The sequence below is a fragment of the Macrosteles quadrilineatus genome, unplaced genomic scaffold (assembly GCF_028750875.1).
Source record: "Macrosteles quadrilineatus isolate MER2022 unplaced genomic scaffold, UCM_ALF_1.0 Scaffold_2__2_contigs__length_208266976, whole genome shotgun sequence".
Lineage (NCBI taxonomy): Eukaryota > Metazoa > Arthropoda > Insecta > Hemiptera > Cicadellidae > Macrosteles > Macrosteles quadrilineatus.
The window spans coordinates 92,511,391-92,529,146 of NW_026542595.1; the positions used below are offsets into that span (position 1 = coordinate 92,511,391).

General features: G+C 35.9%; 1 protein-coding gene across 1 annotated transcript; it reads left to right on the forward strand.

The window, feature by feature from the left end:
* The first annotated feature begins 2,975 nt into the window (after positions 1-2,975).
* On the forward strand, positions 2,976-17,176 carry LOC128984588 (protein krueppel-like). Its single transcript, XM_054403926.1, has 2 exons — positions 2,976-3,015; positions 15,978-17,176. The coding sequence occupies exons 1-2, from the start codon at positions 2,976-2,978 to the stop codon at positions 17,174-17,176; spliced, it is 1,239 nt and encodes a 412-aa protein (XP_054259901.1).
* The last annotated feature ends 580 nt before the right edge of the window (positions 17,177-17,756 follow it).

Sequence of the window (17,756 nt, forward strand, 5' to 3'; positions counted from 1 at the left end):
CAGCTGATCAGTCAGTAACCAAATTGTCATCCCATTCGGCATTCATTCCCTCATATTTACCTTTAAAAAATCACCCTAGTGCTTTGGGCATAGTAGAAAAGAAAATGAATCAAAATACACATCTTCAGATTATAAATAGCACCTATGATTGTTCAAAAGACGATGGTAAAATTAAAAATTCAATCTACTTTGACATCAAGCTAAAACACACTAACTCCTCTTCAACGTAGTGGTTTCAAATCACATCTTTGGCCAGTCCACTGCGCTGGCGGCAAACAAAAAAACACCGCAAGGAAGTTAACCCGTGCGATACGGTAGCGGAATCACAATGCGTATTCAATGAATCCCACAGACGCTTCACGTATAAAAGGCGGTTTCGTAAAATATAATTCGTCAAATTTGGCGACACACGTGTGGGCCGCGAAGCATTGTGACAGTGGGGGCGAGGGGCGCCGGGCCCTCAGAATAAATACTTGCCGAGACATTGCGTCATTCACAAAAGAATATCGAAAAGGAAGAAATCATTTTTCCAGGTAGATCGCAACTGAGGGCGATTTTACAGATCATTCAAACGGGGGAGGTGAGGGGGACGACAAAAACTCAAAACTGCTCCTTGGACTGGAGAGGATAGCGTAATCCTACTGTGGCTCATAAACACTTACATTGGAGTACTCTCTCACATGCAGTAGGTCATAAATACTTACATTGACGTACTCTCTCACATGTAATGGATCATAAACATTTACATTGACGTACTCTCTCACATGTAGTGGATCATAAACATTTACATTGACGTACTCTCTCACATCTAGTGGGTCATAAACACTTACATTGACGTACTCTCCCACAACTAGTGGATCATAAACATTTACATTGACGTGCTCTCTCACATGTAGTGGATCATAAACATTTACATTGACGTACTCTCTCACATGTAGCGGATCATAAACACTTACATTGACGTACTCTCTCATATATATTGGATCATAAACATTTACATTGAAACACTTTCTCACATGTAGTGGATCATAAACATTTACATTGACGCACTTTCTCACATGTAGTGGATCATAAACATTTACATTGGAGTACTCTCTCACATGTAGTGGATCATAAACACTTACATTGACGTACTCTCTCACATGCAATGGATCATAAACACTTACATTGACGTACTCTCTTGCATGTAAGGGATCATAAACACATACTTTAGATTACTAGCGTTTTTCTTTGAAACTCTTGCATAGAGTCAAAAAGTTTGAATGCCACAAAGCCCCTGTCAACTCGGCGTCTTATCTGACCCGTTTCAGTATTTGCAGTCGTTATCAGTATACCTGAGGTGACAATATAGGTGATAAGAGATGATCGTCGCCGCACCACCCTTCGACAACACAACCCTTAGATAACAAGGGCAAACTTTGGACCTCACCTCTTCCACGGAGTAGCGAACACTGCTAGCTGTTCATAGCAGTTGTAGCTCCATCAGTTATTGCCAAGATGCACTGCTGTTCATAGGAGTTGTGGCAGTTGTGGTTCCATCAGTTATTGCCAAGATACACTGCTGTTCATAGCAGTTGTAGCTCCATCAGTTATTGCCAAGATGCAATGCTGTTCATAGGAGTTGTGGCAGTAGTATGTTTTCTATGGTTGTGGTTCAATCAGCTATGTTATTGCCAACATGGCAAAAGTTTATATAGAGGGCAAAGTAATACGATTTTGCAAAATATAGAGTTTCTAATATGGTTATTGTTGCAAAACGTGTTATCTACGCTTAAAACAGTATTTTAACAAAATAAGACAAAATAAATCTTATTATAAGTGTGCCTAATGCCTGAGGGACAACTGAGTGTTTATATTTGGTTTATTTAGGGTGGATTTTGCGATTAGGGAATGCTTTATCATATAATAAAAAGTCTGGTTATTTTTACTTGAATGATTAAATCATTGACTTTGAGTACATGTTGAATTCTCATACTATTTTTCAACATGAAGCCTGTTTTATTTGTGTTTAATGTTGTAATGTTTAGAGCGATCTGATGACGACTAAAAGGTTTAGGGTACATTTTACTACGTATATTTAATTATTGAATGGCTATAAAACTTGAGGATATGCTATTGTTTGTGATTCGATCGTTTTAGCGAATTTCCCAAATAGGGAATAAGCTATTACCGTAGGTCTCATGGTAAGACCTGGACACGGGACTGATTTACTTTTCCTTTTGAGGTCCTCAGAGGCCAAAAACACCATTAGTTCAAATTCATTTCCATGTTGTTCTTATGGAAGTAAATGAAACTGTTGTAGTTTACTTATTTATGGATAGGCCTATATGTTGATAAAATTTGGCAAATTTATTTATTTCATCCTATGCTATTGTCGTTTGTCCAAAAAAATTTACCTTCGCCGTAGCAGCAAACCTAAGCACTCGTTACATCTAATGTTATTTAAATTGGGAATAAATATGTCTTTATGGAAATATTTTAGTAAAAATGTAATCAGACAAGTTGAAATTCGCTTAGTCTGCAGGTCTGCTGCGGCGGGGGTATTTTGATATTGTGATAGTTGTATGAGATCAAATCCTATGTTTCATAACAAGTTACCATTGCATTTAGAAACCATGGTAGACATATTATGGTCCAACTACTGTATCCATAAATCTATAAGGGTTGTATTTAATATATTAATGTCTATTCATTCAACGGTTGATCAATGGACCAGAAACGTTCAAAGATAAGACAGATGTTAGCTGAAAGTGCAAGTCAAGGAGTGATACAGTGTAGCCTAGGTTAGGACGGTTGGCGATAGTCGGGTAGTCTCGCACATGATAAGGCGCGGGGTGTTGTCAAGTGGAGGGGGGAGGAGGGGTGTGTTTCCGTGTTTCTGGAGGGGAGCCGACAGAGCCGCGTCAGTTTTACCTCGATTCACGCATTTTCAGTGATGCCTGTGAGTGTTGTAGGTTAGTGTAGTTTAGATCACCATGGCACTCTCCGTGCTGCCGGATACCGCACCTAAGAAGGGTGAGTTTCAGTGTTTGTATATATGAACTAATAATGACGCTATTCAAGCCCATATATATATTTGAATATATATATATATATTTTTTTTTACGTTTTTCGCCGTGTTTACATAGAAATAGTAGTTTGCAAAATTTTTGTTATTATTGTTGTAGTTTTATACGGAATGGGTACGGTAGCTAAAGGTTTTACCAAATATGAACGACACTATTCAAGGATACATATATATATTTAAATATATATATATGTGAGGTTTTTCGCCGTGTTTACATAGAGGTAGTAGTTTGCAAAATTTGAATTATTATTGTTGTAGTTTTATACGAAATTGGTACGGTAGCTAAAGGTTTTTGCAAACATTGATAAAGTAAACATGTATATTTGTGACGTTTACTTAATCGCATTTATTGAGATTGTAGTTTGCAAAATGGTCAATATTATTGTTGCGATTTTAAAACCGATAGCCCAGGTTTATCCAAGTATTAACTGAATATTTAACTGTTGACTTCAATTAATTAAATGTAAATATGCATATTTTTGAAATTTACTTAATTGTGTTTACATTGTCGTAGTTAGGGAATTTGTTCATTAGTATTGTAGCCTTCATGTAATTAACAAGTGAAGGGGGTGGGTGTAAGGGTCTATCCGGATACTAATTATGAATTTAATTGTTTAATACAATGTATTAAAATGTAAACTTTAAACTCATTTTGTTACTTGCGTTACAGTTTTACAGTGTTTACTTAAAAACATTAGTTTGTAAAATTGTTTCTTTACATATGCATTTATAATTAGAGACTTATAGAAGCTAATGTACAAATTAACCGCAAAACTGTTGACTTCAAGTAATTAAATATCAGTATTTTAATTATTGGTTTGTTATTTTTTCTTCACTTTGTTTAGTTAGAGACAGCATTTTGTATTGTTGCATTGGTAGCCATTGTAGTTTTATTTAAAACCGACATGGTTACTGAAGTTCATCAAATATAAATCTTTTGATACTTTTAAATACCGGTATATAATAACTAATATAGTGGTACACAAGGTATTCTACAATTTGCAACTAAATCTGTATTTTACAACGAATATCATGCAGTTCTATAAGTAACAATTGTGTTACATGTTTCGGTGAGATGCAATCGTCGGACACTTCAGTCCAGGGAATACATTGAATCAGCTTGATTAGCTTCATTGATGTTTAAATACGAACACACATTCAACACACGACACATACGGATTTGACATAGAAATGTTTGTAACAGGATAGGCCTATCACGGAACACAACATTGCCGGCACGCGAGCAAAGACTCCCCGTCTTATTATTTGTACTTTCACGTTGTTTTGTTTACATGAAGACACTAGGAACAAGATCTTTGAACTATATTACACAATTATATTCAAAAGCACTGTCTGGCAAATTGTGTGTAAGTGACTTCAACAAAACTTTTAAATTCTCAATTAAATTGTATTTTGCATGCAGTTACTCTTCTAAATAGTAATGTGGCTGCAATAGTAGTATTGCACATCGATGTATATAAGCTAACGGTTAGGTTATATACATCGATGGTATTGCACGAATAATTGTACTCTTGAACAGATGTCAGTTAATATATACAATCATATTACACGCAATGCAAAGATATACAGTACAGTATATCTCATTAGCAACTATTGAATGGTATATAGGCTACATTGTGTTTAATATTTCAACGCTATTCATAATCATTTGGTCATATTAGTTTTAATTAGGTACGGCCACAGGTTTGGAGTATGGAAACACCGTGCGTTATGATTTATACATAAAACGCAAAACATTAGATAACAATAGGTTATAAATACATATTTATGGTGGAATCATCAATTGTAAACAAAATTTATCAACATTTCAGCATATTTATTGCTGTTACTAATTTTTGTTTAGCTGCTGTTGTTTTTGTTACAACTTTTTGGATTTTACCATGTTAAGTTTAGATTAGTGTTGAGGGTTGTATACCTCAACACTAATTAAAAACTCAACACGCTAAAATCTAGTGGCTGTAACAATAAACAGCAGTAGTAAAACTAATCACAACATTAGCAACAGCAATTTTAATAATCTGTTAATGAAGCAACTACAAAATAAAATAATTCCAATTGAAAATCATATAAATAATCTGTAATAATCGATTAATTTTCCGCAGACTACTTAAATTCATCTAACTTACTACCATATCATAATTATATGCAATTGATACGTAATTACTTTTAAAGTGTTAATCGCGTCATATCCCGTAATAAACTTTTATATTTTTGTTAAATTTTGCTTATTTGCTAATTTTTCAGTACAAGCTAGCTATAATTTAAACATTAGCAGTTTACATAGCAAGATACTGTTACAAGTAGATAAGGAGCTAGTGTCTTGGTTATCTCAAATGGGGCAAGTATGCTGGAGGTCTTCTATATCTTCCTTGTTTATTTGTTTTCGTGACAGGTAAAACTGAATGGTTCAAACGTATCTGACTCGTTTTAAGTGTTAAACTTGAAATAGATCTTCATTTTTACAACTATCCTTGACTTATAAATACTTAAAAATGTATATAAATACAAATTGTTAAAATGTCAGATTTACCTAAGCCTTAGATTATAACATTGTTTAATAAAAATCCAGCGGCTATAAAAATATAAATATATATATATACATACATATTAATAATCTATCTTAAACAAGCCTAGTTTTACTTAGCAACATTCTTTCAGAGATTTCCCTGAGACAATAGAAACACAAACAAAAGCCAAACTTCCAATTACATAAACATATTCTCGTATACTTCACGTGGGTAAACAAGTAAGCAGTGTAGGTTTTGTTGGATTTTTACAAAACAGAATCTTACACGATTGGTTGACGGTTAATAATAGATATAGCAAATGATGAGTTGATTCTTACAACTTTGCTAAATATGAAATATTACTGTAAATATTTAAAGTAATAATTCAAAGCACATCTTTAAAATAAATACAGAAAGACCAACCCTGTTGTTTAGATGGAGAGATGTGTTAAAGGAATAATGTAGAATAAGGAATTTTGCTTAAAACCCCGATATTAAAATCACATAAATGGTTCTTAATGAGTCGCCATGGTTAATCATTCAGTACAGAAATTAATTTTAGTTGACTACAGTGTATAAAAAACATACTTAGCTATCTAGTTACATTAAAATATCGTATTAAATCAAACAAATTCGTCAAAATGTATTGGAGTTTTCATAATACTGTAATCGTGAATTCTAGATTCATTCAGATAATATATTTCTCGATGGTAGGAAATAGTATTGTTTATGTATAATGACAGTATTCCTAAGTAGTTTTAGATATAATTCGCATATTTTTTTATTTATTAATCATCACAACTTTCCTAAATGTCCTAAAAAATTATAACAAAAATCCAACGAGTCACTTGTTTGGGCTTCAGGGACATCAAAATTAATAGAATTATTCGGTCCCGGGTTTAGGTCTTTCCGTGCCGCCTACGATACGTAGTAGCTTCTTCCCTATGGTGAAATTCGCTAAACAAATTGCTTGGATCTTCAAGTTGAAGCCACTTACTTTCTAAACAATACATAATAAACTTAAAAGGGTAGTAGAAAATGTTAGGTAATACATTTTGAATTTTGTGTTAAGTGTTAAATCTTAAATATTATGCAATTTACAAATTATTTGAAGGAACTCTTTTTTATTTTCTTTCCTATGGCGACATTCACTAAAACACATGTTTAATCATCAGGTGAATCCAATCTATGAAAAATACCTAATAAAGTTATTGGTTAATAAATATAAGGTACCGCAATCACTTTTTTAAATTTTGTATAAGTCTCCAAACCTGCAGTATTTTGCGGTGTAAAAACAATTTTTAAAGATAATCTTTTTTATGTGTAAATGCATTATTTAACTATCGTCTCATCCTTAAATTGATGTGGCAATTACTGTATCTATTAATTTTACCAGTCATTTAACCCTCTAAAAATGTGCTTTGAGCATTTTACGCTTATAAAAGAAACACATGTTACTCTGAACAATCCGTCCGTTTGATAACAGTACAAGTCGGTATTCTTTGTGCTTCTGGCTAAACCTAAAGAATGAGCCAAATTGACTTATTCCTTAGACCCCTCTGTCGTATCTATTTAACATAACATCGACTTATAAGACCCCTCATTAGCCTCCCCAATGAGAAGTGGTTCACCTTCATTTACATCCGTAACCGTGTATTTACATTACCAATCTACCCTCAAACCCATCTCAAACAAGGGAGTCTTTAGAAGTTTAGAATTGCTAAATACGTCGTGAATAAAAAAAATCGTAACAAAAGAAAAGTTAAAATTTTTGAATTCGTTTGGAGTTGGGGAAGCGTTTGGTTGGTAAAAAAATAGGAAAAGGAGAAAAACATGGTTTTAAAATAATTTGAGAACTGAATTTTAGAATTGTTCTCTAATAATATACGTTTGGACGCACAACGGCCTGCGCCTTCAATGCTCGAAAGTCAATTTGGATACAGCGAGAACAGCGGGCTGCGTCTAGCATTGGGGAACAATGTTTCATACAAATAGTTACTCATGAGAAGTAAACTATGATGTTCCGTTCAATGGTAGTCAAATTTACAACTATTTGAATGTCACAAGCTAAAAAAATAACTTATGAAAAATAACGTACACATCAATGGTTTAGACCGCCACCGAAACTGGTAGCAAACACAGGAACGCGTAGTTAAAAACTTGTGTAAATCCCGTTTTTGCAGTTTTACATTATTTCACCATGGCTGACTTGATTGGAACACTAACAAGCTTAAAATTTTCTAGAAAGTCTGCATGTATAAACTGAGATGATGGAAAAGGTAATTAGATAAAGTTTAAAATTATGCATATTTTGCATGACAATTTACAAATAATTATATCAATGCAAAGTAAAAATAAATACATTTAAAATATTTTAAAAATCTATTTTAAACACTTTTTTCATCAAATGTGGGGCACAGGATTGATTCAATTAGCGCCAAGTAAAATGTAACCTATGTTATTTTCCCATAAAAACCCCATAAAATAACAAAAAATCATATTTTAGGAAAAATACCCGGTTTTTATTAAAATTAATGTGTTACATATGTTCCTTATAACTCTAAACAAAATAGTGCAACCCCATTGCTGTAACAATTACAATTCAAAAGTTATTGCAACTTAAGTGATTTTTCCCTATATATCATAGTTACTCCCGCCGCTTACCCATGATAAAGGTTGTTGACAAGCTTATGGGAGAAAGTATTTGTCAGATTGCTGATACCGTTTATTAAAAATTAGACTTTCAGAACAGTAAGCAACGAAGAATCATCGATATAAGTTTTCGAAATTCTCTACAAAACTATAAAAATGAGTAGTGAAACAGAATAAAATGTAGAAAATAATCAGAATCTACAAGGATATAAATAAACATTCTACTCTATATTGTTGCTGAAAAGATCAATGTTTTGCTGGACGAGTGATTGATTATTGAAACCGATAAGCAATTTATACTTTGGAGTATATTATCAATCCCAGAGTGATTTCCAGCTTTTTAAGCCCATTTGTCGACTAAACTATAGACTAGGTGAAGGTGACATAACATTGTTTGTTCTTACCTTAGGCTGAATACCTTCCTCACAAACACCTGTTAACTCTAATATGGTTTTAACGCACTCGATGAGTTCTTAACGGACAGCTGTTTAGTGACTTAAATGACTTCGACCATTGCATAACAAAACAATAGCGAAAATATAGTTCTTAGCTTTATGTACAAACTAGCAGAGTACACGTCCTTCGTACGGGGTTGGCATATAAGTATAAAATGCGTATTGCAGTTATACTCGATCTTTGCGTTTGCAATGTGAGAAGACACGGTTTGAGAAAATTAGCTTCCTTAAATATACGGTATGCTATAGAATTACAAAAGTATTACACATCTAACATAGCCATTATGTTCTACCACTTCACCTACACAATAGAGAAAGATATATTATTAAAAATTCGCAAAATATCACAAATTATTCATGAAATAAAAAAAACAAACTGTAAAAAACTGTAAACAATCCTACTTTGACAGTTCTCATTGCGTATCACAGTTTTTTGTTGCTGCTTAGTTCAAATTTAATTAGCTATGTTTATAAATAATGAAAAAAATAGTGCTGCACCCTGCTGGTAAATCTTACAACTTTTTAATGGTTTTGCATATCATAGAACCAACTCTTTTAGTTGAAACAGCTGGCTAAGTTTCTTTAATTTCCTTTAAATATGAATACTCATAAGGTTAACATGGGAAACTGCTGAGCCACTGGGGCGGAGCCCGAAAGGATTTTTGAAATAAGAATATGCCTATATGTTAATCGGGAATGTGAGCTATCATCATGCCAAATTTCAGCCCAATCCGACCAGTATTTTTCGCGTTTACTTGTCACAAACATACATACATCCATACATCCAAACTTTCTCATTTATAATATTAGTAGGGCAAAAAACATAGTTTGTATTATTAAAAAGTGTATTGTTTTTATTTTAGCTGTTGCGTGAAGTTTTTTTTATACTATTGAATTTTTAACATTGCTGTACGAAGTTTGTAGATGTTTCCTTTAGAAAACGTTTTTATTGCGCAACATTTACTGTTGGGTATTAAAATATAACAATTCCGAGCCAAATAGTGTATCAAATTCTTAGAATTCAGTTTATAATTTTACTTAAATACAACTGGACAGTTTGTGCAGTAAATTTCTAAGGATGATTGGTTTTTCTTCGGACTGATTTACTGTGTTCTCATATAGAAATAAGAATTATGTCCGAACGGCAACGATGTTTATAATTTGCAGAGATTTATAAAGATGTGTAATGACACATCTTTATACAGTACTTAGCATCTGAACAAAACAAATTTACATTTGTCATTTTTGCTTTTATAAAAATATATTTCGTTGCTTCCATTATTTTTTTAAGTTTTAAAACTACAATAATTTGTATCAAGTTAAAATTAAAGGACAAACTTACCAGCGTGCGTATTTTTTGGCAAAGGAAAGTATGAGGGTCTGACAGCTTTGTACTGACTAACATCAGCTGATTCTTTAGTCAGGACAAATCTATTAAAAGCCAAATGACTAAAGACTAGGTTACGTTTCAAAATATCAAAAAGATTCTGACCTTTTCGGATCGAACCTTTTTAATAGCCATTTTTCGATTGGACAAGTTAGCCAAGAATAAGTAATTAAATACGGAAATTTGTACGTTTTATAATCATACCTTAAAATTACAGTAGAAACTGCTAATCCGACCTTGGCTAGTCCTCGCTTAATCCGACTGTGCCATCGCGTATCAGTGACAATACTATCACGATAATATCGTGAATATATGCCGTGGCCGTGTGGAGACCATCACCGTCTCCCGCAATCGCGGCAAAAATCTTGTTTATCCCCCGGATGATGGAAACATTATAATCTTTTCCGCGATCACAGAAATATTGATCACCATCCTTGGCAAACGTGGCGAAACGAACATCTTTCACGGTCACGGCAACATTATCATCGTCTTCGGCGATCGTGGTGAATTCCGGAACATCCTCGTTCGTTTTTAAACAGTTAATATTTTAAATTATTCAATTTTATTTCTTCAGTATATCCGATTTCCATGCTACAGTTTCACCACCACGTGACCCAGCGTAGGTCTACTTTGCCACTGTGACACTGCCCCAGATCAGCTGTTGTCACATATGTTTCTCATAAGCAGGATTAGCACTTCCTGTGACATTCCTCAATCCTTTGCCTCCTCTCCCCTCCCTCCTCCCACCCCTAGAGTGACTTCCTTCCCTTGCATCATCAATCATAATTCGCTACCTGGCTGCTTCCAACCAAGCTGTGATGTACGTCTTGCAGGGAGTTTGATAAACTGAGACAGTATCCAGCCCCCTACGACGTCTCTAGTGAAGACTTCGATGTTCGATACGTAGCAATAAATAGCATCGTGTAAAATCACTGATATCCACATAAATGGAACCTACAATAAATGATTTTAACCCAATTTAATATGATTGAATATGATCCATGCAAACAACATTAATGAGTTTCGACCGCTTTCCCTTAAAAGCGTTTTACCTTAATTCATTACAAAATTGCCCCTGGCGTAGGCACGAACAAAGTTTATTTAGTTTGTTTGGCCATAAACTGTACTGGTTATTGAGTACTTTAATGCGAATCTAATCTAAATTTTACTTTGAAAAACACTTTGAATAGGCTATCTATGCTGACTTAATAATGCTGACTGGATAATGCTTGCCAATTTTATATTATAGTCTGTGAAGACAAACATTCATTAATTTTGCATGTTCCTTAAGGTTGAATTAATTAAAGAAATTAACAGAAAATGTGAATTAATAGAGATACAATATATGTAGAAAATTGCAAAAGTTTAACAAGGTAACTTTGGAAACATATGGGAATACACAAAAACCTGATTTTTACAATACAAAATAAATGATTGAGTTCAGATGGTTTGAAAAGTCTTTTAGTGAAATCTCCAGATACTATCATCATACAAAATTGTATGGCGAAATTCCACAAATATGTCAATAACAACTTAAAGCGCTTGGTTCTTGGCCCTAACGCTTCTTGGTCCTAATATTATTTTTTAGAACACAAATTGGGAATTAATAAAAAAATATTTTCCAATTTTTTTCAGAGGGTCGGAACAGATTGTAATTTTTTAGTTACATGCAATGGCAATTCAGAAATAATGGTCATCTCTGATGCCACCGCTAAAATAGTTAACAACATGATTTCTGATCTAAATGAACATTCAGCTATCATATCTTCAGCGCATTTTCCTCAGACATCCACTATCCCCAAGCCGCAGCAAGTTCCCTAGTTTCCACTAGGCCCCGCTGGTCACCCATTTTGAGTGCGTGGGAGCCATTTTGGCCGTTGATCGATGCCGCCGCGCCATTGGTCAGAGCCAGCCGGGGTGACGTCACGCGGGGCCCCCTCATTAAGCGGTAACTCTTTGTTTTGATTCCGGGGGCGATTGCTCCCCTCATCGCGGGCCGAAGTTTTAACTAGACATCGATTTTACGACGGCAGTCGGCAGCAGTAAGATTTGTCTTGATTACAGCAAGCGCAATGCCGGGCCAGTTAATTGAGGTTCTATCTATGATGGAAGGGATTGGTGTGGACTTTGATTAAAAGTAGGGCTTACTCTGTAGTTGTAAATGATCTATGACTTTCCAATCACGTAACGAATAGTATTGAGTATTGACAAAGCTGTGTGAGAACTATAATTAAATAGAAATCATGTTAATTTTATGAGACAAGCGGGTTAGCCTATTGGTTTTGATCTTACGTTTTTTTGCATCTAGAACTGAATAATATAACATACGTAAATATACACAACATAATTATATTCTCTATATTTTCGATCAAAATATTGCTTTTTATTATGCACAACAACGATAAAATCAATAATGATATTAATGGCTATAAATCACCCTTCCAAGTTCAAGTCAAGGTTTCGAATTGAGATAATAATTTATGGTGCACTCTTTAGCATAGAAAAAATCTGTTCTATGGAACACACATACATTTAACGTATAGCTAAGTAAATTAGAAATTAAATATACTCTTTTTTGTGATTTGTTTTTTTTTATATTAAAAATTAAAAAATATGTTCTAAAAAAATGTATTTAACGTATATTGGATTCAGAGGAATTTACAAACAAACAGAACATTCGTTTAGTAATAAACTATTATTTTGCATAATTTCACGAATTTATCACACTATGTAGATATGGTTCTAAACTATTGATAATGGTTCTAAATAATTTGAAAAACACTTTCTTCAGTGTATAGGCCCTAACATTTGCTAACATTGTTAGGCTGCATTTGCCTAACATTTAGAGCAAGTGTTAACGAAACTGATACGACTACTTACGTCGATGTGTGTATGTGTGTGTGCTACAGTGGGTGGTGGGTTGTGTATATATCGGAAGTAGTCTCGTCCGTTCTCACGGAAACACATCACACCCGGGTCCAGTCTCACCCCTACCCTCACTTCCGGTCTGACGTCATCATTGCTGACCTTCCCTATGTCGCGACGCCATCACTTCGCTACCACACACACCATAGAAACCCTCCATAAGTAGAATATCAACACTGTAGACCCTATATTCATATGTGATTTTGGTACTTTCACGATATTGTTTTCTCTTAATAACGGTTTTATAACGAATGTTAGTGTTAATTATTTACTTTTGCAACTTGTAATAACATTTCTTATTGCATTTCTATACCAACATACACGTAAATGGAGTGTGTTGTGGCATCAACAATGTGCCAGCTTATTTGCCATTAAACTTGCATTTAAACCAAATGAAATGTCTTCATTTCAGTTTCTAGAAAAGTTTGTTTCTAAAGGTTTGACTCATTAATTATTATGCATAATGTTACAATTCTGAGAGGAGGAGGCCATTTGTATATGCAATAACCTTTGCCATGTATTGTTTATACTATACGCCATTTCAGCTGAGTCGCTGAGTAGTTAGTGCTCGCCTGCTTACCAGAAGGATGTCAAATATCCTGTGAAAAGCCAGTAAAATAGCTTTATTTAGGCGATTAGGGTTTGAAACTGAACCAAACTATCTTTGATCATTGGTGGTAGTAAATGGTCTTGGCTTAGTAACTGGCCGATCTTAGTCATTAACTAAAATCACATCAACCATAAACGCATCATTCATTCAACGCTCAGTCTTCAGCCATTTTAGTAATTTTTTATTTAAAATACACGTCTAGTTGGTCGGCGTCCTAAAAAACAAATCTAATCTAATCGTTGTGTTCAAAATCACTTTTTCAGTACATCTATTGACTATCTTTATGTTTGGTAGCAAAATAATTCGTAGTATGCATTTAAAGTTAACACACAAATTTTTATGTTCAATATGTTAACGCCACATTTATAACCATAAATTGACATGAATCCTTATTCCCACCCAGAGAGATTATAAAATAATTTATTCCCACCCCTCTAGTAAAGTTTCAGCTAAAAATCTAATTTGAGAATTTTTACGAGTTCAAAAAATTACTTCATGAAATTAATTAATTTGATCCAATTAGCGAGGATCTCATCGCTGTGGGGAAGAGCAAAGCTTTTATTGATCGCAGCCTTCTTCAGGACTCTTTTCCAGCTCTTTCATGGAAACTGTTTGCATAAACATTCATTAAAATTATAAATTACTTTGGGGATTTTAATGACTGATTTTAAACTCACTAAGTTAAAAATCGTGAATTTAGTTTGTAGCTCCTTGTTGCATGTTTACGGTTTAAAGTTTGTACAGTATTGCTTGCAAAACAGTCTATTTAAAATCTGATACTGTAGTTAAATTTATAAGGTGCCTCTGTTGAGGGGTTAAACTTAGAGATTTGGTGGCTTGAAATGAACATGACCGTCAATGCAAGCCCCCGACCGTTAATATTTTATGTGAAGAAGATGACATTTAAAATTTATATTTTTGTTTGTGGTGTTTCCGAACCAGTTATTTGAAAAATGAAAATGCTATAAACTGCCTGATGTAGCCTTATAGTTCAAGCTTCTTCCAAGTTTGGATTGCATAATCCAACCAACATTCCGTCGATTCTTTCACATTATCAGATCCTTACATAAGATCCTAGCTTCAGCAGGGGGGTTATAAGGATGTGATGGTGGCGAAATCGCAGAAACACTTATAATTCAATTACGGAAGAAGCTTGACCAATTTGACATCAAGTGATTCAACCTTTAAATTTTAATTACCTTTACAATGTTAAGTATTAGTCTAGATAAGTTTCACGAATACTATGTTCAGAACCGGTATGGATCATAAACATAAACAAATGACGTTGCTGGCCCGAATCCTATTCTAAGAACATTAACATTATGGTTTAGACAGTTCCATATAGGCAATGTTAAATAATGTTGATTTTCGGTCCAGAAACATAATTTGTTTATGTTTATGATCCATACCGGTTTTGTTCAAGTATTCGTGATGGATACAGATGAGTACCGGTTCGATCCTGAGAAAAGTCAGTAGCTTTTTGATGGTTCGAAACTGGACCCAGCTGTCCCGGATCATTGGGCATTCAATAAATGGTACTGACTAATGAAACAGCTGATCTTGGTCAGTAACAAAGCTACACAAGACATCACACTACATTCTACACTCATCACCACTCATATTTGGGTTGAAATACGCACATGGCTGACGTCCCCATCAATATAATATATGAATATGAATACAAAATGTATATTTTCTCTAGTTGACGCACTTGCCATCCCAAAGATTGTTCGATTTGATACCTAGAGGCAAAGTAAACCCTGTTCACCCTGTTTGGCTCGGCGGATCACAAAGGCTTCTACTAGATAACACTTAGGTCGCAGTAGCCCGCGGCACTTGGAGCCCTTTACCTTCACAAAGACTATGTTTGCACACTGGAGTATCTTATGTTCACGCCCGACCTGCAACGTCGTCGTGCATTAAACATCTGCCTCTACTTCTACACCCTCGCGTTGATATAACAAACAAGCGCGGATATTGTGTTGTGAGCTCGAGCCAAGTCTTGCAAACTCTGCCACAACAGAGCAACAGACCTGTGGTATGTGGAAGATCATGAATCTTCTGGTGGTAAAGAAACACGGCTTTTACTCTAAAACCGTGTTACTGACAGTTGAACCTTCTTGATAAGAAGTCAAACTTGATGATATGTCTGATTTTAATTCCCCTGAAATATTTGTTATCGAGCTTCTACTGTATGTGGTAATCGTGGTTCATGATTGGACGATAACTTAGCCAACATGAAGCTGTATGCAAGGTCGGAACATTTTAACAAAAGAATTATTTAACAACGTGTTTAGCTATGTAGTTGTGGATTCTCCAGGTACATCTGTTGACCTAAAGTGTTGTGTTGCAGGACTGACGGCCATGGCGCTGCACCACTCCCTGATGAAGGACAGTCACGGCGGTGCAGAGTCCGCGGCCTCTGAGGGCTCTCCTAGCAGAGACGTCACCTTCTCCGGACACATGCTCGCCCCCACACATCTGTTCCCGACCTTCATGAACCCTCTAGCCTTCCACGCCAGTCTAGCCAACAACCCCGGTCTGTTTCACCACTTCGCCTGGCCGCCGACGTCCACCGACCACGTCACCTCCACCTCGTCCCCGGCCCTCCCCACCAAGGCGAGGAAGCGGAAGAAGAAGGAAGACGTGGAACCCGCGCCTCTGTCACCTCCAACGTCTGGTTCGTCACCGCAGTCCAACGGGTCGACGCAAGAAGTGACCAGTGGGAAAGGTAGTTCGGAAAAGACGGAGAACAGGGAAAAGGTATTTACTTGTGGAATCTGCAATAGATCTTTCGGTTATAAACACGTGTTACAAAACCACGAGAGGACTCATACGGGCGAGAAACCGTTCGAATGTAGTGAGTGCCACAAGAGGTTCACGCGGGATCATCATCTCAAGACACACATGAGACTACACACTGGGGAGAAGCCGTACCACTGTACACACTGCGACAGACACTTCGTGCAAGTAGCGAACCTGCGGAGACATCTACGAGTACACACGGGCGAGCGACCCTACGCGTGCGAGCTGTGCGCCTCAAGGTTCAGCGACTCCAACCAGCTCAAGGCGCACATGCTGATACACAAGGGAGAGAAACCATTCCACTGTGTGCTGTGCGACGGCAAGTTCCGTAGACGACACCACCTGATGCACCACAAGTGCCACGGCAGAGATCACCAGGAGGTCATAGAGAGGTTCAGTCCACCGAACTACTCGGACGGCGGCCTCACGCCGAGTCCCTTCTACGAGCACGACGACCCGTACGAGCACGACGACGACGAGGAGGACAACGAACAGAGTCTTCTCGCTCACAACAACAACTCCCCGAAGAGGATCAGAGAGAGAAAATCCAAATCTGTCATCAGATACCAAAGACTGCCACCTCCACAGCTGATACCGTTGTCTCTGAACATTCCCGAGCAGACCGAACCTGAGGACCTCTCTATGTCTTCGCATCGTCACAACAACAACAACTCCGACTCGCCACACTCCGACGAAGACTCGCCTCACTACAGGCATCCCAAGCTAAGAAAACACCTGGGCTCCTAGTGGACGGTGAGGTACAAGAGGAGGATCACGACTACGGGTACGCCGCGTGCGGTATAGTCATCGTCTGAGCTACGAGTGTATATAGGACTGAACCAGGTGCTCCGTGTAGCAAATACTGAATAATCCAATAGTAGGACCAAACAAGAGTGATGACAAATGCCATATCATGACGCTATTTCATATATTTTTATACTCTAGAATCTCAGAGGTTGTAACTGTTACAGTAGTTTCAAATCTGGCTGTAAAACATACAAAATAACTTAGTCTGACGAGAGCTTTTACCATAGTTTCCTTGCTCAATTCTCCTCGCTCAACCCCTATTGCATTTCATTGATTTTCAATAAGTTGTTTTTATTCTTATTTATTGTTGTAGCTAGTTTGAATATTTTACTTGGGATAGAGCTATCACGTTACTCGCTTTCATATTATATTTGTTTTTGGTTATTTGTGTTAACCTCGCTGGTGTTCCATGCTATATAAACATTCCTAATTCAATTGTGATTTATTTATCGTGCCATTTATTTATTGTGTCATTACTTTGGCTGGCTTTGATTTTAATTAAGTAATATTCGCTATTTTG

Excerpts from the sequence above, each read along its gene's own strand:
- LOC128984588 (XM_054403926.1), top strand. The coding sequence starts at position 2,976 with ATGGCACTCTCCGTGCTGCCGGATACCGCACCTAAGAAGG. Across the intron at positions 3,016-15,977 it reads GGATACCGCACCTAAGAAGG|GACTGACGGCCATGGCGCTG; the intron begins GTGAGTTTCAGT and ends GTTGTGTTGCAG.